The sequence below is a fragment of the Ranitomeya imitator genome, chromosome 7 (assembly GCF_032444005.1).
Source record: "Ranitomeya imitator isolate aRanImi1 chromosome 7, aRanImi1.pri, whole genome shotgun sequence".
NCBI lineage: Eukaryota > Metazoa > Chordata > Amphibia > Anura > Dendrobatidae > Ranitomeya > Ranitomeya imitator.
Window position 1 is genome coordinate 181,637,251 of NC_091288.1, and position 23,349 is coordinate 181,660,599.

At 42.1% G+C, this 23,349-nt stretch overlaps 1 protein-coding gene across 2 annotated transcripts in view; it reads right to left on the bottom strand.

Annotated features, from left to right (window-relative positions):
* Positions 1 to 23,349, bottom strand: part of GPRC5B (G protein-coupled receptor class C group 5 member B) — a 74,389-nt gene that overhangs the window by 46,491 nt on the left and 4,549 nt on the right. For both annotated transcript variants that reach the window (XM_069734159.1, XM_069734160.1), the window contains exon 2: positions 3,145 to 4,154. In XM_069734159.1, coding sequence (XP_069590260.1) covers positions 3,145 to 4,150 — 1,006 coding nt within the window. In that variant the 5' untranslated portion in view covers positions 4,151 to 4,154. The remainder of the gene's footprint in view (positions 1 to 3,144; positions 4,155 to 23,349) is intronic.

Here is a 23,349-nt window from a genome sequence, read left to right on the forward strand (position 1 = left end):
CATCGATCTGATGCTAATGACCTATCCAAAGATCTAAGTAGTAGAAACCCCCATCAAAGGTCTTTTTAGAACATTTACTGATGTTCATGTGCGCCTTTCATGACACAACAACACCACCACAGATGTCAACTAATGGCAGATATCTGTCGAAAAGTACCATGATGGATCTTTTCGGCTGCTGTTGGGTACCGTAGTTGGTTCATTATTCATACCAAATGACAGATCTGTATCTCATTAATGTAAGCCAAGCCTAGGCCATAGATCACACCGGTGGTCAAATTGTACATTTTTCAGTCTGAAAACGCTATAGTTTGGCCAGCTTTATTGTGTTTTCTAGACACTTAACCGGAAGGTGTTACCTGTTTTTTTTTTTGCTGAGGGCAGCATATAATAAGAGGATAACCCTTGATTCTAATGGTGGGTCACTTACTCGGGTTCTTTCTGTACTTTCCACAAAACATTGTTTTATCTACTGCAGATCTGCTAGTCTTCTCAAGGATGAGCTTCTGCTATGTAGTCTTCAATAATCATGAGCTCTGCCTATCTCCCCCCCCCACACAGACACAATTGATTAGCAGCCATTTGCCTATATACAGTGTGAACAGAAAGCTGTCAATCAATGGGGTAGGTGAAGTTATACAGAAATGAGAAGACCAGCAGATAAAACAGTGAAATGTTGAAAACGGCAGCAATCAGCGCAGTAACTGCAGGGTCTCTGCCCCTACATTATTAAGCTCTCAGATTGAGGAAAATGAACAGGATAGATTCTCTTTATGCTCAGAATGGTATAAAGGCATAAAAGTAGTAATTATCATCTCACTGATTCCCGCTGTTCACAGTTGCATCGGTTTAGAAAAATGGAGCAGGAAGTGCAGAGACTGGCGAAAGACCCAAGAAAAATGGAGTGGCAGAATGGAAAACGGAGAATTACGGTACTTTACTTATCAACACTCTGAATGTTTTTCTAACTTAAGTCTGTATAGAAGCCCTTTAAGGACAGAGATAAAGTAAAGGAGTGAATGTGTAATTTGTATATAATAATCAACCACTCCATTGACATAAAATTAAACCATCACATAAAACAACCAGTCTAAATGTAACAGAGAGGGAGAACATTTATGGGAAAAGAGTAATATACCATTAGATCTTTGACACTCAACGCTATAGTTTATCTACAAGAATTGAATGGACCAAAGACGTCCCTGCAGGGCCACCCTAAGGTGTAGGACTTTTCTTCATAACTGACCGTAACCCAAAAAAATAAACAAAACCATACACCGCTAAGTCGTTTTCATTTGTTCCTAGTTTTCCTGCTTTACTAACCATGGGAATCCAGGCAACTGGCCAGTTGACAACTCTCTACCCATCATGGATATGATGATGATACCTGGATCATCTGTACGGAAGATGTGCAAATCTGAACAGCTCAGCCAAGCAAAAAGGGATGGCAAATTTGGCCTCAGAACTGAGAGTAGACCAGTCCTTCACTGCACCATAGATGGTTAGACAGGGAAGAAAGCAATAGCATAGCTGCCAACAGTCCAGAAATGGTCAGGGTTGTCCCAATTTTGTGATGCAAGCCTGGCAAATCTTGGGACTTACCAAAAGGTAATGCAAACGCCATCCAAAAGTCTCGCATGAAATGGGGCTTTTCTAGGCAGCATATTGAGCAGGACTAAAATGTCCCTATGATACCGACACTGATCCCTTCTGCCCTTGGATGGAACGTGTGGTGGCTCGAAGATGAATAAGTGCCCCTATGGGCGTTCTTTTTCTATCTATACCTCTAAATGGTGCCTATAAGACAGGCTATAAAGCAATCTTAGCGCTCAGACCAGCCTTAAAATAAAATAGAGGTATTTAGTGTTCCTAAAAAAGGTACAACAGTGATATGAGATCTTCACTTTCCGAGACGGTGCTTTTAGAAAATGCCGTTCAGAATACTGGAGACTCCTAGAGACTCGCTGTACCGGGAGAAGTGCAGTAATGATTTTGTCTGTCAGCTTTAATGCACATCTAATGATTTCTACTACCTATTAATTAAACGGACAGTTCAGAAAATCCGAAAGGCAAAAGTCTTTGAAGTTGACAAGATAAAAGAATCATAGGAGAAAAGTCACGTAGTGGCCATTAACACTTAGTATGCCGGTATAATATAAGTTGTTTTGGTTTACCATTCCGGTAGAATCCACAAATTGGCGCGGAATTTGAACCACGCTTTTCTAATTGGTCGCGCCCAGCCGGCCAAATCCTGTGTATAAATTGCATTATTCTGAAAACTTCATAAATAAACTACATACATATTCTAGAATACCCGATGCGTTAGAATCGGGCCACCATCTAGTAGTACAAATAAATAGAAATGTTAGAACATATTGTAACAAAAAAAAATCTGCTACTTTCTCCACTTATGAGACACTTTATGCCCTCCTCCCTGAAGTGATAATTCAGCCTAAAAAAAAAATCTCAACTCTGTATTAGTCAAGACAAGACAGCTTGTCAGCACATTGAGTTGTCAGGTTACACCTATTATATTCTGTGGAGAGGAAGGTGATGTAACAGGAAACAGAGTGAGAGAACATGCAGAGAGAGAGAGAGAGACAGAAAATAGTGCTGAGCTTTCTAACAAGTCTTTTACCTCAACCCAGAGCTGGATTCACATCTACACTGATCATTACTGCTGTATAATGTCCTTCATGCTGCTGCTTCTGTCTGAGTGCTAATTAAGGAATTAATTGGATGAATCCCTCAGTGCGTGCTGTGTATGGGAGAGATCATAGTAGTTAGCAATTGACTCTGAGCTAGTGGGTGAAGACTACATAATAGAGTCTGCAGGGGTTTCTGCAGGTCCTTTAAGACCCATTATATGAAACTTTCATGAATAAGCAATTGGCACAACATATTCACAATCTTTCACAGTTTATAGGGTACGTACACCTTTGCAGACACTTTTTGTTGCCTCCACATGAGAGAAACTACAGTATTTTGATTGGAAATCTACTGTTTTCTGTACACAGCTTTCCAAGCAGACCTATAAAAAAAAACTCTTTGCAGTTGAAACATGTATTATGCTTTTCGTGACACCTATGTATTCATAACGTATAGTCATCAAATACCCTCTAGGAATAAAATTGTCCCTCTTACCTGCATTATGTTCATCCATAGAAAAAGCTTTATTCTCCATGTAGCTCCGGGGCAGCTGAATATCTTCCTCAAAAGGTGTTTCTCTCATGCGAGGCTGGGAGGTATCGAAATAATTAGTTGTGTTTTCTTGTGGTGCTGGTAGAATGGCACAATGGACCTCTATGATGGCATGGAAGATAAGAAACACCCATCCACTCGATATCAGGGCGATGGCCAATGTAGGATCATTCCACTGGTCTTTTTTCTTCAGTTCATTATTACCATAAAGATACATAGTCATCCAAGCTACCCATATTAAGACAGAAAAAAAAGTTGTAATAATAAGGCATATTCCATTTTTTTTCCATTTCTGAAATTTTCCACACAGTGTAAAAAGCGAGAGGCCCAAGGTAACCACCAGAAGAACCATGACGTAAATTAAAACCATGACGAAATCCATTGGCTCATAACTGCAGGCCAATTTCTTGTCCCTAACGACCGTTAAGATAATCCACTCAGTAGCAATAATAACTTGAACCAACATCAGACATATAACCATTCCGACAAGATGCCAGCCGGACGGGCTCTTCCCATGGCGGACGAGCTTACGGATCCTCCAAGCTTGAGCAAGAAGACAGGAGAAGCAGAGGGAAAACAGGACTCCCCACAAGAACCTTCTGGTGGAGCAAATTGCTTCATCTTCTTGTATGATAAACGCGAACGCTAAGCCGAATAATCCAAGCGTTCCGAGCAAAAAAAGGAAATGTATTCCTAGCGGGCTCTTCTTTTCTTTCTCCGTGATGAAAGGAAGCCTTACCAATAAGATTAAAATAAGTAGCAGGGTTGTAAGGACACCTGCCCCAGCGACGGCTTCCACAACTATCCCCCAAATGGCATCCAGATCGCATAGGTATACATAGCGTGGAAAAATGTCCAGTCCACAGCCTCTCGACGTGGTGGAATTTTCTGAGGAACCATAGCCAATCACGAAAATGAGGAGCAGAACAACGGTTGGGTGGGTTTTCATGTTTCTACAATAGAAATTAAGCGGTATTGGTTAAGGTTCTCAGTCATCTTACAATTAGAATTCAAAATAGAACTGGAAGTCCAGAAATGCAATAATAATAATAATAATTAATAATAATAAATATTTTCTCCTCATCTGAGATGACCTGAATTACATGGAATCTAAATAGATTATGGAGCACAATATTGAAAACCGAGCAAATGCCGCTAACAAGTAGTATAAAAAATATGTCCATGGTAGAACACTGAAAGATTATCTTTTTTATATAATGGATAATTACACCCAATATGAAAATATACAAACCTAATAACTTTTCTAAAAAATAAACATATTGTTAATAATTTACTCTATATTTGATGGAGTTTCCACTAAGTGTCTCGTGGAAAGCAGTCCGGCTAATCTGTGTAATTCCGCCCACCACCACTGATTACCCAGGGCTCAGCATTCAGAGAACTGCTAGATCTACAGCAGAGAAGACAGGGATTCTATCAAAACTGCAGCACGCAGTTCAATAAGTTATACATTGCTGGAGTCAGGCTCTCTGTGCCTATATCATGCTGCTCTCAGATTGCATGGCAAAACATGCTGACAGATTCCCTTCAATAGCCTGTTTAGACATCATTCTGTGGGCTTAGAATATCATTGTTCTCGGCAGCACATGTTCCGTTTACAAAAGACGGTGTGCTGCGGAGAACGATTACATTTCAGCAAGCTTAAAAATCATTTCAAACGAAGAACAAGAATTTTGCTCATTTGTTGGATCAAATAATCGGGGAATGAGCATTCCTAGGCCAGTGTAGCTTTACAGACATGGGACCATACTTGTCAACTTTCCCAGGATGTCCATGAGGCCCTCATGATGATCACTACACATTACCACAGAGCTGCTGGTTAGGAGGACCTGGCTTGGAACGCTCAAGTGGTCCTAGTGGTGGTGGAGGCAAGGGTCTAACATTCTGTCCTGTGAACAGGTGACTGCTTATTGTCGGAAAAGGAATGGTTTGGCAAAGATCAGGTGTGGAAGGATTGAGTTGTGGCACACACATCAGGTACGGAGATTGGTGGTCTTTCAGACAGGATATCCAAGGCGTGGTCTCCTCAAGAATCCACACGAGCTCAGGGGTTATGGTTCGGTGTCCTCTCTTCTTCTTTTAAATCATTTCACAAGAACATAGCAGGACCTTCCAATGTCACCACGATAAGGCCTACTAGGCCCGTCCTCACCTTCACACCCCCTGTTCTCCCCTTCTATACTACCAATAAGGCATTGTATGTTGTCGGGACACTACGTGACACCATCATCACATACTTCTCTACAATGAAGTGGGTCACTTATGGCTTCCTCTTGAAGACACAATAACTCACATTCCTTGCGAGTGGCTTTTCCTACACCGTCATCTTTTTTCCATTTATTGAAACTTACAACACACCTGGCTTCACTTTTACAAGAACTTCTGGACGAGTCCTTCAAATTAAAAATGTGGAATTCTTACACTGGGCTGTAATCATGGTTTTATACTACGCCAAGGGCTCGTATGTCACCTGACGGAATCGTTTAGGAGACCAGCCGCCAATTATATGCGAAGTGTATGGGGACCAGACATTTGTATTACCGATAAGAGTTGAGCGAATACGTTCGGAATCTGAATTTGCCATATTTGGGCCATATTGTGACCCTGTTTGGGCCGAATTTGTGTTTGATGATCGATTCCGAACATATTCGGTCGTTTCTATTCCCACTGACTCCAATGACGTTCGCCTGTTTTTCGGTGAATATTGCAAAAACAATATTGGTCGCTCGTCGTATTCAGAACCGAATTTTGAAAAATTGCTCAACTCCATTAGCGATCATTTGTCTCCATACAGCATGTGTAAGAGCTTGTTGTATCACTAAATACGTTGAATTTGGACAGAAGTCTGTTGAAGTAAAGCCACCTTTAAAGAGTAACCGTAGCTTAATTTTTATTTCATAAATCAATAATACACAGAAAAATACACATCAAAATAAGAAATTTTGAAATATATCTTATCAGAGAAATCTCCTTCTTTCTCTGCCAAAATTGATTAGCTGTTATCAATATTCGCAATTCTGGCTTCCATACACAGAAGATTGCTGCTCATCCTCATTTAAAGGGAATCAGTCATAAGGTTTTGGCTACCTCATCTAAGAACAGCATGAGGTAGGGACAGAGATCCTGATTCCAGCAATAGGTCACTTACTTTACTGGGTGCAGCAGTTGTGACACGATCAGAGTTTTTAGATGTATAGATCAGAAAGCTGCCCCTGCCCACACCAGGCTCGTCTATTGATAGTAAGCTGCTAATCAGTGCTGGGGGCGTGGTCAGACCAGGTCTCATGGGGGCACCAGTCCGGGTAGTGATAATCTCCTGCTGATAAAGCACTCTTTGTGATGAAACAACAGCACACAGCCTAATAAGTGACACATCACTGGAATCAGTCTTAGCCCCTGCTTCATGATGCCCTCAAATTACATAGCAAAAAACCCGTCGACAGATTCTCTTTAAGTGGATGAGATCAAACTGCAATACCAGACACAGCCTGTGGACAAGAGTGGCGTTGTTCCTGCACAACCCCTTTAGGTCTGAACCGATAACCTGATGTGGTTGCAATGTTTCCATTAACCGGTAAGGATTAACGTAGCTCTTTAATAAAAGGTCTTAAAAAGCAGCCACTTGTATTACCTGCAGCCGTGACCCTTTTCTAATGAATAATACATAAAATGTGATGATGATTTTGCAGACTGCGGCTTCTGGATACGTTTCCCAGACAGTCAGTAATAACTGCTCCCAGACCGATCATTACCAATCACAATGAAAGCAGAAACGTCATAACCCTTTTTACCAAACGTTCCCGTGTTAAAGACATTTTATTACAGTTTATTTTTATTTATTTTATTCATTTACACTTTGGTAGGTGCGAGTCCTATAGCGCTGTCCATCTGATGCCGCCTGGTTCACTTCCATAGGCAGCGCTGTAAGAAACAGGAGCAGAGTCAGCACGAGCTAGGCTTTCCTCCATCCAGGGCAAGGATAGGACCTGGCTAGGGCAGAATACCTTGCTGGTGACCCTCCTGTCATTTACCCACCTGGGGTACACTTGGAACACACGCTCCACCTGCCCAATTTAGCAATTTTATTTTTTTTAAGCAAAAAAAAAAAAAAATGATATTAAAAAATTATATATATATATATATATATATATATATATATATATATATATATATATATATATATATATATATATATATATATATATATATATATATATATATATATATATATAAATATAATTATTTTTTTTTGCTTAAAAAAAAAAAAAAAAAAAAATATAAATATATATATATATATATATATATATATATATATATATATATATATATATATATATATATATATATTTTTTTTTTTTTTTTTTTTTTTGCATTGCTACACCCACACCTTGCAGAGTTAGCTAAATTGGGCAGGCAGAGCGTGTGTTCAACATGTACCCCAGGTGGGTACACAGTATATATAATTTGGGGTATCTATGTAGCTGAGTGACATGACAATAAGCCCTCAGTACATTCACTTTTTAAAAGTGGATCTGTCACAATACAAAATGTATGCATCTATAATATAACGCTGGGAGCGTCACTCTGTCCGAAGCCTCTATAGACTGCGCAAGCGCAAGCGCCGGCGCAGTCTGGGCCTCACAGAGCGACGCTCCCGGGAGATCGCGGTATGCGTAAGCACTGAACGCATACCGCGATCTCCACCGGAGAGTCAGGGACCGCCAGGAGGGAGGGTAAGTATACTCACCTTTCCCGGTTCCAGCGCTGCTTGCGGTTCCGTCTCCCGGCTCCTCTGCTCCCGGCTCCGGAGGGCGCGGACTGCGCAGGCGCCGATTCCTGCTGCCGGAATCGGCGCCTGCGCAGTCCGCGCTTTCCGGCGCCATTTTCTTGAAGACACACTCCGGCTCCACTGCAGGTGTGTCTTCAAGATAATGGCGCCGGAAAGCGCGGACTGCGCAGGCGCCTATTCCTGCTGCCGGAATCGGCGCCTGCGCAGTCCCCGCTTTCCGGCGCCATTTTCTTGAAGACATACCTGCAGTGGAGCCGGACGATAGGTGAGTATGGTATTTTTTTTTTTTTATATGGCAGCAGCATTCGGGGGCATACACACTGGAGCGGGGGGCATATAATACAATGGTGGCGCAGGATGGGAGCAGCATATGACAGAACGGGCGCAGGATGGCAGCAGCACATGACAGAACGGGCGCAGGATGGCCGCAGCACATGACAGAACGGGCGCAGGATGGCCGCAGCACATGACAGAACGGGCGCAGGATGGCCGCAGCACATGACAGAACGGGCGCAGGATGGCAGCAGCACATGACAGAACGGGCGCAGGATGGCAGCAGCACATGACAGAACGGGCGCAGGATGGCAGCAGCACATGACAGAACGGGCGCAGGATGGCAGCAGCACATGACAGAACGGGCGCAGGATGGGAGCAGCACATGACAGAACGGGCGCAGGATGGCAGCAGCACATGACAGAACGGGCGCAGGATGGCAGCAGCAAATGACAGAACGGGGACGCAGGATGGGAGCAGCAAATGACAGAACGGGCGCAGGATGGGAGCAGCAAATGACAGGATGGGAGCAGCAAATGACAGAATGGAGGCGCAGGATGGGAGCAGCACATGACAAAACGGGGGCGCAGGATGGGAGCAGCACATGACAGGATGGGGGCGCAGGATGGAGCAGCACATACCAGGATGGAGACCATATACCAATATAAATGCTCGCCACCCGGGCGTAGAACGGGTTCAATAGCTAGTTCTTAAATAGATCTCTTAGACCTGATGAGGCTGGTGTGCTTCCTCTGAAAGTCTTTGTCAGAACGGCAGTAATATCCAATTTGAAAGTTTTCTGGCCAATATTAAGAGACGCATTTTATGAGTCCACTTGTTCATTCACGGTTATAAAGCCATCTTTGTATGGATTTTCACTGTGAATACACCTGCTTCATCAGGTCCAATGACTATATAATAATGTACATAGTTTTTATTGGGAAAACTGGTGGCAGATCAACTTAAATGTCTGTGTCAGGTCCGCAAAACCTGCACTTGGGTCAGTACAGAACCCTACGGTAATATAAGTTCTGCTGAGTAGCTCTGGGCTAAGGGGGAAGGCGCCCGATAAATCGCCATCATGAAATATATTCTAAGAGTGTAAAACATCCATTATTGGTAAAGTGGAGCAATGTCCAGGGTGAGGGGCCACCGGATAAAACTCTGACCCTAAAACGACCCCCTACACTATTGTTCAATGGCGGAACTAGTTGGGAAAGTTTCCTACATTTCCTTATTCTAGACACGAAATCTTCTCGGGGCTGAGCTAGTTTCGCTCAGCATTGCCATGGAGATCGTCAGCGAAGACGAAGCGCGCCACAATGGGACAATCCGGATCCTAAAATCTACTCCCTCTTTATTCCTGGATTATTTATCATCCGGGCGTGGAAGATCTCGCTTGTTTTACCTGAAAGCCTTTCACATAAGTGATTTTGGTCAGTCAGCCAATATGCAGAACAGGTTATATTTTAAAGGGGCGTTTCCATCACTTTAAGGGCTCACTCACACGACCGTATTCATTGGACGAGTGCAATCCGATAAAAAAAATGGTATTGTATTCGGGCCAATGTTATTCACTGAGCAGGGCAGATCTGCGGATTTTTTCTCACCTGTATTCGGTGTAAGTTAAAAAAAAAATTGCAGCATGCGACCATTTAACTCCGAAATTAGACAGTGTGAGGAAGCAAAAAAATAGATGCTATACGGACCGTCAGTATACGGAGCGTCAGTATAGGGAGCGTCAATATACGGAGCGTCAGTACGCAGACCATCAGTATACGGAGCGTCAGTATGCGGACAATCAGTATGCGGACCATCAGTATATGGTCCATAAATATGCGGAGCGTCAGTATGCGGACCGTCAGTATGCGGAGCGTCAGTATACGGTCCATCAGTATGCGGACCGTCAGTATACGGAGCGTCAGTATACGGTCCATCAGTATACGGACCATCAGTATGCGGAGCGTCAGTATGCGGAGCGTCAGTACATGGACCGTCTCCTGAGTGTCAGCCGTCGCAGCTGAGTGAGTGAAATCCTTACAATATATATATATATATATATATATATATATATATATATATATATATATATCATACACACGGGACATGACAGTCCATGGAGCGGTTCACATGTCAGACTTTATCCTCGGACCGAGTAGTCCGTGCAAAATGGCGGAGACATGTCCGATATTGATCAGAGTGTGAGATCAGAATTAGCAATGCGGGTCTATGGGTCGATGAAAAAAATCTGGCAGCAATCGGATGCCATCCGTGTGATGTCCGTTTTTCACTGACTGATAGAAGACGGAGAAACCTTTTTTTTTTCTCATCAGCGGAGAAAAATCGCTCATGAATCTCAGTCTGTTTTTCAGACATCTGAATGAGGCCTCATTTCTCTCGGACAAACGGAAATAGCAGATTGCCAATAACACCATTGTTTATTAAAACATACAATTCATGCTCTATGAATGGTGGACAACCTCGAGGAGAACAGAAAAAGGTCCTTCTGGCCCCGTGAGGAGTCTATTAGAAATGACAAAGGGATCCTATTAAGAGATTAAGTAAAGGGAATCTGTCAGCAGGTTTTTGCTCCCCCATCTGAGAGCAACATGATGTAGGGCCAGAGACCCTGATTCCAGTATCACTTACTAGTCTGTTTGCCGTCATTTTGATAAAATCCCTGTTCAGATGTTTCTCACAAAATTAGAAAGAGTATCATCAAAAAGTTAATTTCAGTTCTTCAATACAAAAAGTGAGACTCATTAGATAGTCATTACAAACAGAGTGATGTTTTTCAAGAGTTTATTTCTGTTAATGTTGATGATTATGGCTTACAGCCAATGGAAACCCAAAAGTCATTATCTCAGTAAATTAGAATAATCATCAAAAAACACCTGCAAAAGCTTCCCAAGCATTTAGAAAGGTCCCTTAGTCTTAGTCTTGGCACCTGTCCATACTGCCAAAAGTACCAATACCTGGTGTAAAAACAACAGTATCACTGGGCTTGATGGGCAGCAAACTCGCCTGACCTTAACCCCATAGAGAATCTATGGGGTATTGTCAAGAGGAAGATGAGAGACACCAGACCCAACAATGCAGACGAGCTGAAGGCTGCTATCAAAGCAACCTGGGCTTCCATAACCCCTCAGCAGCACCACAGACTGATCCCCTCCATGCCACGCCGCATTGATGCAGTAATTGATGCAAAAGGAGCCCCGGCCAAGTACTGGGTGCATTTACTGAGCATTTCAGATTTTAAAATAATTTTTCAAGCTGTTATAAATTATTCTAATTTACTGAGAAAAACCTTGATATCTCACAAAAATAGTGGTTTGTGGGTGCAGTGTACAGCGGGAAGTTTACGGATTGTATTAATGAGGAATGGTAGGAATAAATGACTGCCGGGACACGGCGGGGGCCGTCTGTGAAAACTTTAAAAATAGAAATAAGTCTTAAAAGGATCAAAGATGGTATTTAAGCCTCAGTGAAAACAGCTGTTCATCAATATAACAGTCTTAAAGGGACAGTACACCTAGAAATGAATCCCGGGGACTGGAGTGAAATTGTGGCAAATTTTGCAATGTTTTAAAAAGTCGCAATTGATCATCGATCATCAGCTGGAATCGCTGAACTGCGCCCATAAAGCAGAAAATAATAATAAAAAAAAAAATTATATATATATATGTGTGTATATATATAAAAGACTTAAAAAAGTGCAAATAGATTAATGAATTGGGTGCAAAAAAAAAATAGATATTTAAAAAAAAAAAAAAAAAACAGGTATGAAGACAATGATGAACCAGGGCCAAAAGGGTCTTGGTACATTCCTAAAGAGAACACGAGGGTTAACCTTTTCCTATCTGTCCTATTTCTGGCTGGGGATCAGCTGAGGGCACTGGGGGTTCAGGATTTAAAGGGAAGATATCATCAGAGTATGACCTATTGTTTAAATCAGATTTTTGCGTTACGTGTATTTTTAAAAACACTTTTGCAACATTTCTTTTTTATTTTCATAATTCATTGTTAAAAAACAAAAGAAAAAAATAATAATCTCGCTATTTTACCACTGGGCCTTTTCTAGACTCATGGTCCACAATTTGACATGTACAGTTAGGGCCAGAAATATTTGGACAGTGACACAATTTTCGCGAGTTGGGCTCTGCATGCCACCACATTGGATTTGAAATGAAACCTCTACAACAGAATTCAAGTGCAGATTGTAACGTTTAATTTGAAGGGTTGAACAAAAATATCTGATAGAAAATGTAGGAATTGTACACATTTCTTTACAAACACTCCACATTTTAGGAGGTCAAAAGTAATTGGACAAATAAACATAACCCAAACAAAATATTTTTATTTTCAATATTTTGTTGCAAATCCTTTGGAGGCAATCACTGCCTTAAGTCTGGAACCCATGGACATCACCAAACGCTGGGTTTCCTCCTTCTTAATGCTTTGCCAGGCCTTTACAGCCGCAGCCTTCAGGTCTTGCTTGTTTGTGGGTCTTTCCGTCTTAAGTCTGGATTTGAGCAAGTGAAATGCATGCTCAATTGGGTTTAGATCTGGAGATTGACTTGGCCATTGCAGAATGTTCCACTTTTTGGCACTCATGAACTCCTGGGTAGCTTTGGCTGTATGCTTGGGGTCATTGTCCATCTGTACTATGAAGCGCCGTCCAATCAACTTTGCAGCATTTGGCTGAATCTGGGCTGAAAGTATATCCCGGTACACTTCAGAATTCATCCGGCTACTCTTGTCTGCTCTTATGTCATCAATAAACACAAGTGACCCAGTGCCATTGAAAGCCATGCATGCCCATGCCATCACGTTGCCTCCACCATGTTTTACAGAGGATGTGGTGTGCCTTGGATCATGTGCCGTTCCCTTTCTTCTCCAAACTTTTTTCTTCCCATCATTCTGGTACAGGTTGATCTTTGTCTCATCTGTCCATAGAATACTTTTCCAGAACTGAGCTGGCTTCTTGAGGTGTTTTTCTGCAAATGTAACTCTGGCCTGTCTATTTTTGGTATTGATGAATGGTTTGCATCTAGATGTGAACCCTTTGTATTTACTGTCATGGAGTCTTCTCTTTACTGTTGACTTAGAGACAGATACACCTACTTCACTGAGAGTGTTCTGGACTTCAGTTGATGTTGTGAACGGGTTCTTCTTCACCAAATTAAGTATGCGGTGATCATCCACCACTGTTGTCATCCGTGGACGCCCAGGCCTTTTTGAGTTCCCAAGCTCACCAGTCAATTCCTTTTTTCTCAGAATGTACCCAACTGTTGATTTTGCTACTCCAAGCATGTCTGCTATCTCTCTGATGGATTTTTTCTTTTTTTTCAGCCTCAGGATGTTCTGCTTCACCTCAATTGAGAGTTCCTTTGACCGCATGTTGTCTGCTCACAGCAACAGCTTCCAAATGCAAAACCACACACCTGGAATCCACCCCTGACCTTTTAACTACTTCATTGATTACAGGTTAACGAGGGAGACGCCTTCAGAGTTAATTGCAGCCCTTAGAGTCCATTGTCCAATTACTTTTGGTCCCTTGAAAAAGAGGACGCTATGCATTACAGAGCTATGATTCCTAAACCCTTTCTCCGATTTGGATGTGGAAACTATCATATTGCAGCTGGGAGTGTGCACTTTCAGCCCATATTATATATATAATTGTATTTCTGAACATGTTTTTGTAAACAGCTAAAATAACAAAACTTGTGTCACTGTCCAAATATTTCTGGCCCTAACTGTAGAAAAGCCTCACCAGAGTTCCAGAGGCAGAGAAGGATCAGGCATGTTAAATTTCAACATGCCCAATCTTTTTGTATAGTAGGAGCCTTCCAGAGGGGTCAGATGAGCTTTTCGGGAGACATTGCTGTTCCCGACAGTAGTAGGGATGTGCTGTATGTATAAATATGGGCTGTCCTTTCTTGGCCTTTTAAATAATTAAAGGGGTGGTCCACTACACTATGGGAACGGCACCGGAGGGGAGTTTATGTGGTATTATTTTACAATGAGGAAACATAGGGAATGAAACCGCTTGTCCGAGTAGTTGACAACCCCTTTAAGGACTTGCTGGAAATTAACTTGTATTCCTGGGAATAAACATGGGCAAAAGCGCATTTGCCCTACAGAGGCCACTACAGGTAAGATGTTGTATTACAACATACAGAGATATAGAGGGCCTATATGACCATAGCTCAGTAAAATAACCCCCGGCCATATGGCATAATACATAATTTGATTTGCTATTGAACCTATTTTTCATTATTATTTATTACTGCCCCCACCATATAAACACACACAAACTGTATATAAGCAGCGCCTTAATTATTACTAAGCGCTCTCCATATAAAGTTACCGTAATGTGACTTTTCATTATTTCAATCTCTTTCATAACTGCTGCCATTATATACTCCGGGGATTCATTATCCTCTTAATGCTGAATTTTTTATTACATTTACTCCTACTTGAATCAATGTTCAGTGTGTAAGGCAGCGAGTCTCCAGTTACACATAACCCTTCTCCCTCTATTATAGCCGGATGCGCCATAATGGAGGGGATCCCTTTCTACAGAGGCCATTAGCTTTTTAAAACGGCAACCATCTTTTAAAATGTTTTCCACTGACAAAGGGAATCTGTCACCAGGTTTTTTTTCTACTCCACCTGAGAACAGCATGATGTAGAGACAGAGACCCTGATTCCAGTTATGTATCAATTACAGAGCTGCTTGGTGGTTTTGATAAAATATCAGATCTAGCAGTTCTCTGAATGCTGAGCTCTATATAACCCCACCCACGTCCCTGATTGGAGGATAGATGTTATTAGATTGGGTAGTTTTAACAGACTGAGTGTCATTGGAATACCGCGACACAGTGGGGTCAGATGATCGCAGCGTCTGGTGACACATACACATGCAGTAGTTAGAACGGCTTCACCTTCCTATTAACAGTTCTGGCTTTCTTTGGCGCTGCCAGGGTTAAACTGCTTAGTTGGACTCCTGGAGTTGTTTTGGTGATATCAGCAGTTCTGAGTTTGTTATTCCCAGCAGGTATAAGAACCCTCCTCTTTCTGACTTTGCCAGTGATAGTTCATTCTTCCTGGTTTGGTGTTGGAGGAGTAGTTGGTGTTTGGAGAGTTGTTTCTGCGTGGAATTGGTGTGGAATTGAGTGCTTATCCTTTTCCTCACTATTTGATTTCCCCTACCTATGCCTCCTCTGTGTTCCGCTGTTTAGTCAGTGTATTTGTATAATTGTAGTTTTCTTTTATCCCAGTGTGTCTTCCCTTGTCAGTCTGGTTAGTATAATTCTATACACATCAGATTCACACCTCCCTGGGTGGGGGAGTGAACATATAAGGGCTAAGACAGGAGGATAGCATGGAATGTGACCCCAGTGTCTCCGCCTTCTGGGGTAACCGGGGGACAAGGTTAGACAATAGCGCCCCCCTAGTTCAAGGGATCAGGTAAGCGTCCACAGTCCCTGGTCACTGTGTGACGTTGAGGTGTGAAATGCCCCAGGAATGGTGATGCTGGAGTGCCTTAACTCACTGGACGATGGAAACCCACTTGAGTTTACGGCATTTTTGCACTGCACATTTTCAGTCTTTTTGAGCACACTGTTTTCCAAGCCTTTTGGCTAGGATGAGGAATTTTTAAATTCCCGGTTGAAGGTCCGGTTAGTACACGATGAAACATTCACTAAATGTTTGTTTTTCACTTGTGTCTCTTTTTGCAGGGGTCCTTGTCACTAGAACTTATCAGGATGGGGTTATCTTATGGGTTCCCAAGCTGGTCGGTCTAGGGGTGGGAGTGTACGGCCATCAGGTTCTGCTCGCCCCTGACCCTTGGCTCTTCTCTCTCAGGAGGGGAGCCGAACTAGATGGCTCCTAGTTTTGCTTGGGTGGAAGCCCAGGCAGATGATAGGGGGCGAGATTGGGATGGTCTTCGCTTTGGCTTGTGGAGGCCACTAGCTCCGGACCATCGCTGTGGCCTTCTGTCTCGGAGGGACGGGGATAGGTTTATTGGAGACCTTTCTCCGGTTGGTATCCTAGTGCACTTTTTTTTGTAGCACTCGGGTTTACAACACAGTTCTCAGGTTCTTCAAAAAGAAAAATCCAAAAGGATATCTATACCAAATTATCAACATCACACTAGCGCCTAAATAGTCCAAAGATTTGGTCGCTAAAATGCCAAAATAAATAGCGCCGTACAGTTCTGAAATAATATACAGTGACCTTATATTAGCTCAAAACATAAAGATAATCTAAAAAGTGTCACGCAATGACTGAAAAATACTGCTATACAATAGGAATCTTGGTGGTCTCCAGTTCAGGTGTCGGACTATAGGTGGTGCCACCATCAGCAGGAACATGGCTTACACGCTCCGACGCATTTCCAGTAACAATGGATAACTCCGATCTTGTAGTCGAGTGATGAAACCATTTATTTTGCAGGGCTTGATCTATGACCATGTGTCCTGGGCCGTCTCGGCCCCCTTCCTCCATTGTGGCACATCTCTACAACAGACACATTATTCCACCCTCTATTTCAATGGCTTATTGTCTCGGTAAACTCCACTGCAGAGAACAACGAAGAGCGTGAAAAAAAAAAAAAAAAAGTTTTACTGTGACTTTAACAGACAGGAGGTTTGACTAAATCACCCCCTGCGGCGAGCTCCGAGAGATGGAGGGAAGACGCTTTCATCTTCTCGGGAAGAATTAAAAATTTCTCATTACAAATTGTCACAAGCTGAAAATCCCGCATTGAGGCCTGGCGGTGCCGGGCGCTTGTAATGATGGCAGTTTGTCGAGTGGGTGGCGGTGGGGCTCTCGTGTCCATGGATAATTGTCCTTTTAACTTAGCATTGCTATAAAATGTGACTACGGTTTCCTCCCCGAAATGAAGGCCATGTGTGACCTGTGAACTTAAGGATTCAATCAACTTTGCTCTTGTATGAAAAATACTCATTCATCCAGCATGCGGCAGATCTAGAAATGGCCGGAATCGAGTGGACTACACTCACATGGGACTGATCCGAAATTCTGATCCAAATTCCGCAGATCGTTAAGTCTTTGTGCATCGATTTCACCCTTCGGAATGGAGAAAATGTTCTATGTTCCATGGTTTCTATTACATTCCCATAGAGAAATATGCAGAAAATTTGAATGTATAAAATCTCAATGTGAATGGAGGTTTCTCAAAAAAAAATTTCACCGCTTGTATTGATCAGTGCTCCGGACTACACATCAACATGTCGATGTAGGCTGCAGATATTAGCGCTTTGCAACGTGCAGGGTGAATTGTGTGGTTAATCCAAACCTTTTTTTTCTACTATGAAAGTTTTTCTTCCTGTTGGTAAATATCCCAATATCTGTCATGTATACACTAAATGCATGCAATGGTTTAAATGGCAAAAACACATCTGCATTGATACAGCCCTGATTTTTTTTCAGATGTAGGTTCCAAAACTTCTCAAGGCTCGGTGCAGACGACTGTATTTTCACTCATCCGAGAGAATCGGTACGGTTATACTAATCACACTTTGATCATAGTGTGATCCGATTTTTTCGGATAAGGATAAGATGGGAAAAAAAAAAACATTCTCCATCTTCTCCATTCTACCTGTCCGTGAAAAATCGGGCTGCACTCATATGTCATCCTAACGAGGTCCGATTTCCTTTACGAACCCATTGTTTTACATGGCCGAGGGTGGATCTGAAACTTTGTCTTGCTGCAATTGGCAATTTTCCTGTGGGCAATTTTCCTGTGGGCATTTTTCTGGTCACCGGATGACACAGACCTGCCTAGGTTATGCTCATTAGATCATAATATGATTCTGTTATTCCAAAAAAAACAAGTTACCCCCCTATCCTATACATTATGATTGCTGGTCCAACTGCTGGGACTACCAATGATCCCAAGATCAGGGCTATTGATTGCCGAAGAACAAGACTTTGCAACTCCATCCTGAACAGAGTTGAGGTGAACATGCGCGGCCTCCACTTACTGCGCATGCGCAGCCTCCATCAATCCATAATTTATGGTGCTGATGCTGTACTTTACTGTCTCATAGAGAATGAGCAGAGCAGCATATGTGCACCTCTCCTCCATTCAGGACGGGACTGCAAAGCCTTGTTTTCCAGGATTCAAGAGCCCCAATCTTGGGATCGTTGGTGGTCTCATCAGTCAAAGCCCACAACAATCGGCAACTTATCCCCTATACTGTGGGCCTAGTATACATTATAAATGTTCAGTTACAGTCATCTACAAATTCAGCTGTTACATCTGTATAATTTGTAAGAAATCCAGCGCCAACGAAAATCTGTATTAGACAGAAATCAAGGACTGCATAATATAACCGCCACAGACAAGCATCCTAGTGACGATGGAATGATCTGTGCCCCTTCTGTCACAAGAGGCAAAGTGTCACAAAACGCAATCCGTGTCACAGTGGGTGATATTTACAGTGTTTCGGCAAGAAATAAATTATCAGGACCGATGACAAACACGTCGGCAGCATTGCCGCGCTCTTCACCCCGAGAGGTGTGCGAACTGTGAATGATGCGGCTTCATGTCGCAGACATCTGCTCCCAAAGTGAGGAATAACAAAGACTGCTTAGTATTCACCATAAGAACCTGAACCCCCTCATCCCTGCATAATGACACCGAATGTGGGATTGTATGGGGTGGGTGACCCCTGTACTCAGCGGGGTATGAGCCGAGCAATCAATAGTGCCCTATCATACGGACTCAACAGTCGGTAGAAATGGGCTCATAATTCTCGTTCCAAGACGAGAGAAAAATCTTTATATTGTTTAGTATATTCAGATCAGCCCTACATTAATGAATCACATGGGAGATAATATTTTACCAACCTCGTAATACACCATATACATCAGAGATTATGTTTGCAGGTCACCGATTCAAAATACGGTCAGTTTTGCTGATCAGCGCCCATACTTGGACTGGCCCACAGGACAACAGGAGAATCCTCCGGTGGGCCCCTCTGCAAAAGCATCCCACCTCTTTTATAAGCAGTACTTAGCACTATATACTTAAATCACTATGTACAGACAATGGCGGCATCTTATTAATTTACCAATCGACCCCTTTCACTGTTATGTATGTAGCTGAAAAGTGGACCCTGGAGTTGGTTACTGGTGGGCCCTATGGCACCCCAGTCTAATACTGTGACTGCGCACTTTCCTGGAAAGTTTCATTGCACACCTTCGTCCAAGTCTTCTCGATACTCTCTCCAACCAGACTGATTTTACCATGACAGCCTTGGGAACCGAGCCGTAAAAAAGGGGTACGGCTTTGCTGAGCCACATCCAAAAATGACAGCGGGGGGGCTTAAATTTTCTAAATTATGAACGTTCTTGAATTTCTTGGAATAGTTGTTATGAAAGCCAAATCTAGCATCTATTTTGGACACTTTTCATGAGCTCGTAGAAGGAAAAAAAAAAAAGGACATGGCTTCGTTTTTTAATAAAATGCGCCAGCTTCCAGAGCAAAAGCAGACCTCCAAAAGAGGTCTGTCCTCGAGGGTGACGGAAGGTGAAGATACAGTACATTCATTTCTTTCTTTAAAAACATCCATGCCTAGAAAAAGTCCTTCAAATCAAAGAAGAATGAATACTCCACTCTCAGACAACTCTGTGGGAAAAACGCTGCGGGCATAGTTTAGCTGTAAGTTGATGGAAGAGTATAAAAGGCTCCGTGAACAATGCATTTTTGTGGGAGAGTTTACATCAATTTTCGTAAGTTTTTGCGGTCAGTTGTATTTTCTTAAAAAGACAGCTTGCTCCTTGTTTTATGTCTTTTTGTTGTTTTCATTTCATGCATTGTCCAAATTGTTTGTCTATAGGATTTTTTAAATAGGATAAAAAAAATAAACAAAATCAAGCGAAAAAGAAAAGAAAAAAATGTCAGAAACTTGCCATTGTGTTACCTTTTTTTTAGTTTACTCTTGAGATACGGTATATATATATATATATATATATATATATATATATATATATATATATATATATGTATATATATATATATATAAACATATATATATATATATATATATATATATATAAACACATATATATGCGAAATTAGTAATTGAACTGATAAAGGATCCACAAAGCAAGCTGGCACAGCTCCCCGTGCTCTCACTCTATACACAATGATCTTTGCACACGCTCATTAGATGCTTTAATACAAAAGCTGGGGCCATGGTCTGTTCATTGCGGTTAATGTACATGTATTGTTTTCTTAAAAGTCTAAAAACGCTGCAGCAGCCAGTGGGAAAATTGCAAGATTATTCATTTTTATTCAAATAAAAATTGTAATATGGTGAACAAAACATTGCAAAACAAAAAATACATTAACACGAAATCCTATTCTAAACAGAAGGACATTTTTTTGATGACACATTCCCATTAAAGGAATCTTATCATATCCAGAAACATTATTTATCTACAGATATAATGGTAATCTGCAGGCAAATAGTGTCTAAATCCTGCATGGCCGTTTTACTGGAACAGCAGCTACAAGGAGAAAAAGAAACGTATATCCTCCCTGCAGCCACTCACTTCCAGTCATCAGGGCAGTGCGAGGAATAGTAAAGTTTGGCAAATTGATCGACAGCCTGCTCAGCAGCGTATATGCGCAGTGTGCGTGTGCAGAGCAGGCTGTCAGTCAATGTGCCGGGCAGTGAGTACAGCTCTGCTGACTGTATGGTCAGATAACTGGAAGGCAGCGGCTGCAGAGAGAATATAAATTCATTTTCTCCCTATAGCCACTGTTTCAATAATGGTGCGTACACACAAACCGATCAGTGGCACGATACAACCGCCGATCGGTAAACTTTTACCTATCGGCGGTCAATTGACAGCCTGTTTACACAGGCAGACCACAGTAATTAATGTGCCCTGGACCATCTATACCAGTGATGTCAAACTGCATTCCTCGAGGGCTGCAAACAGGTCATGTTTTCAGGATTTCCTTGTACTGCACAGGTGATAATTTAATCACCTACACAAATAATGAGTTGGTGATTAAATTATCACCTGTGCAGTACAAGGAAATCCTGAAAACATGACCTGTTTGCAGCCCTCGAGGAATGCAGTTTGATCTATACCACATAGGCTGCCATTGTTCTCGGCAGCACGAGTCCCGTTTACTTACAGTGATGTGCTGCCGAGAACATAGATTTTTTTTGTTGATGCATAAATGATAATTTCACCTGATGAATGAGCGTTTGGGCTCGTTCATCAGGTGATCGGCAGCCTGTCTATATGGTAAGATATGTATTTTTAACACGTGTTCATGATCACCATGCCCCTTACGGCAGCCTAACATGATCGTACTGCTATTTATCGGCAGATTAACCCTATATCTGGAGGTAAATAGAGCTTCTTGGCCCAACAGGTTTCTTAGAAAGGAAACCTGTCTGTAAAATTAATGCTATTGACCTGCAGATATGGGGTTAATCTGCAGGTTAATAGAGTTTTGAACCTGCCTGGCTCCCGCACTTAGAGCAATACTGCTGGGGAGGCTTCTTGTGTCGGTCACGGGGTGGCACCGGTGGGGTACAGTCACCACTCTGTGCAAAGAGAGGGCCGGCTATAACCGCACCCCCGACACTGACTGACAGCCATATCAGCATTAAGGCTGGCTGGCTGTCAGTCAGTGACACGGTAACTCTCCATACACGGAGTGGTGAGTGAACCAGTGCCACCTCCATGACTGAAAGCTGACCGCCGCCGAGAAGGAATAAAGCTAATTTCCTCCCGGCACCGGGGCTCTAAGTATCGACACCGGGCAGGTTCAGAACTCCATTAATATATTAGGATTTTATCACATCACAGGTTCCCTTTAACCCTGCTGTTGTCTTCGGTCAAAAACGACCGACCTTGAACTTCAATATTCTTTAAAATATTCAAGATGCGGCTCTGAAACCCGTGGCCGACCGACCCATCCTCATTTAAGTCAATCAACCACAAGTTTCAGAACCGCATCTTGAACACCCCCAAAAATACCAAAGTTCAAAATAGGTCTCCCCAGACCGAAGACAACAGCAGGGTGAACATAAGTAGACAGAAACAATGATCTAATAACAAATCCTCAGAAACATTATTAAATATACTGGTTTGTATCTCTTATACATAACATGGTTAATAGTATCCTGTCCATATTGTCAAAAAATAAATACATAAATTAAAGAAAAAAAATCCCTGTCCTGTGAAGATCGGCATAACTAGGACCTCTTCTCCTCATTGAGAGCATCAAAGGAATTCATGAATGGTTGAAACGTCCTTGACATACCTGCGAGCTCACTTCTCCACTGGAAGTCCTTTTATTAAATATTTACGGATATGTTGCAAGACACAAGATCAGGAACAAGTGGAATATGGCAGATTCCTGCAGGGCGGACCCCAAAATGCACTATATACACAGCAGAGAGCTTCACAAAGGCCGTATATAAAATACAGGACTCACAAGCTAAAGGAAAAAGACTTGTATGATAATGTACACAATTTACTAGTAAACGCGAAATCCAAAAAATAGTCAAAACAAACAATGCTCTGATTGGGAGATCCAACTATTCCGACGGGATCTGCAATCTCACATCGTAGGAAACTGGGGTAAACACAGATTGGATCTGCTTAACCCATTATTTCCATAGACTTCTAAAAAGACATTTTACAGAAATTGATAGCTGCTATCCCTAACTAACCCTTTATTTCCCGTGACGTAAATTTAAGCCGGTGACAAATCTCCATCACTAGTTATTATATGCATGCTGATCAGAATATTAATTTTAAAAAAAATATTCATTAAAAAAAAAAAGTCTTCCCAAAAAATAGTCATTGGCAATATCACAATATTGAAGATAAGCGGTCTCAGAAGTGGCGACCATCCATAGAAATGATACGCATTCGGGGTCACGTTGGTCGGACACACAGCTCTGGCAAAAATTAAGAGACCACTGCAAATGTTCAGTTTGTCTGATTTTTCTCTTTATAGGTATATTTTTGAGTAAAATGTAAATTGTTCTTTG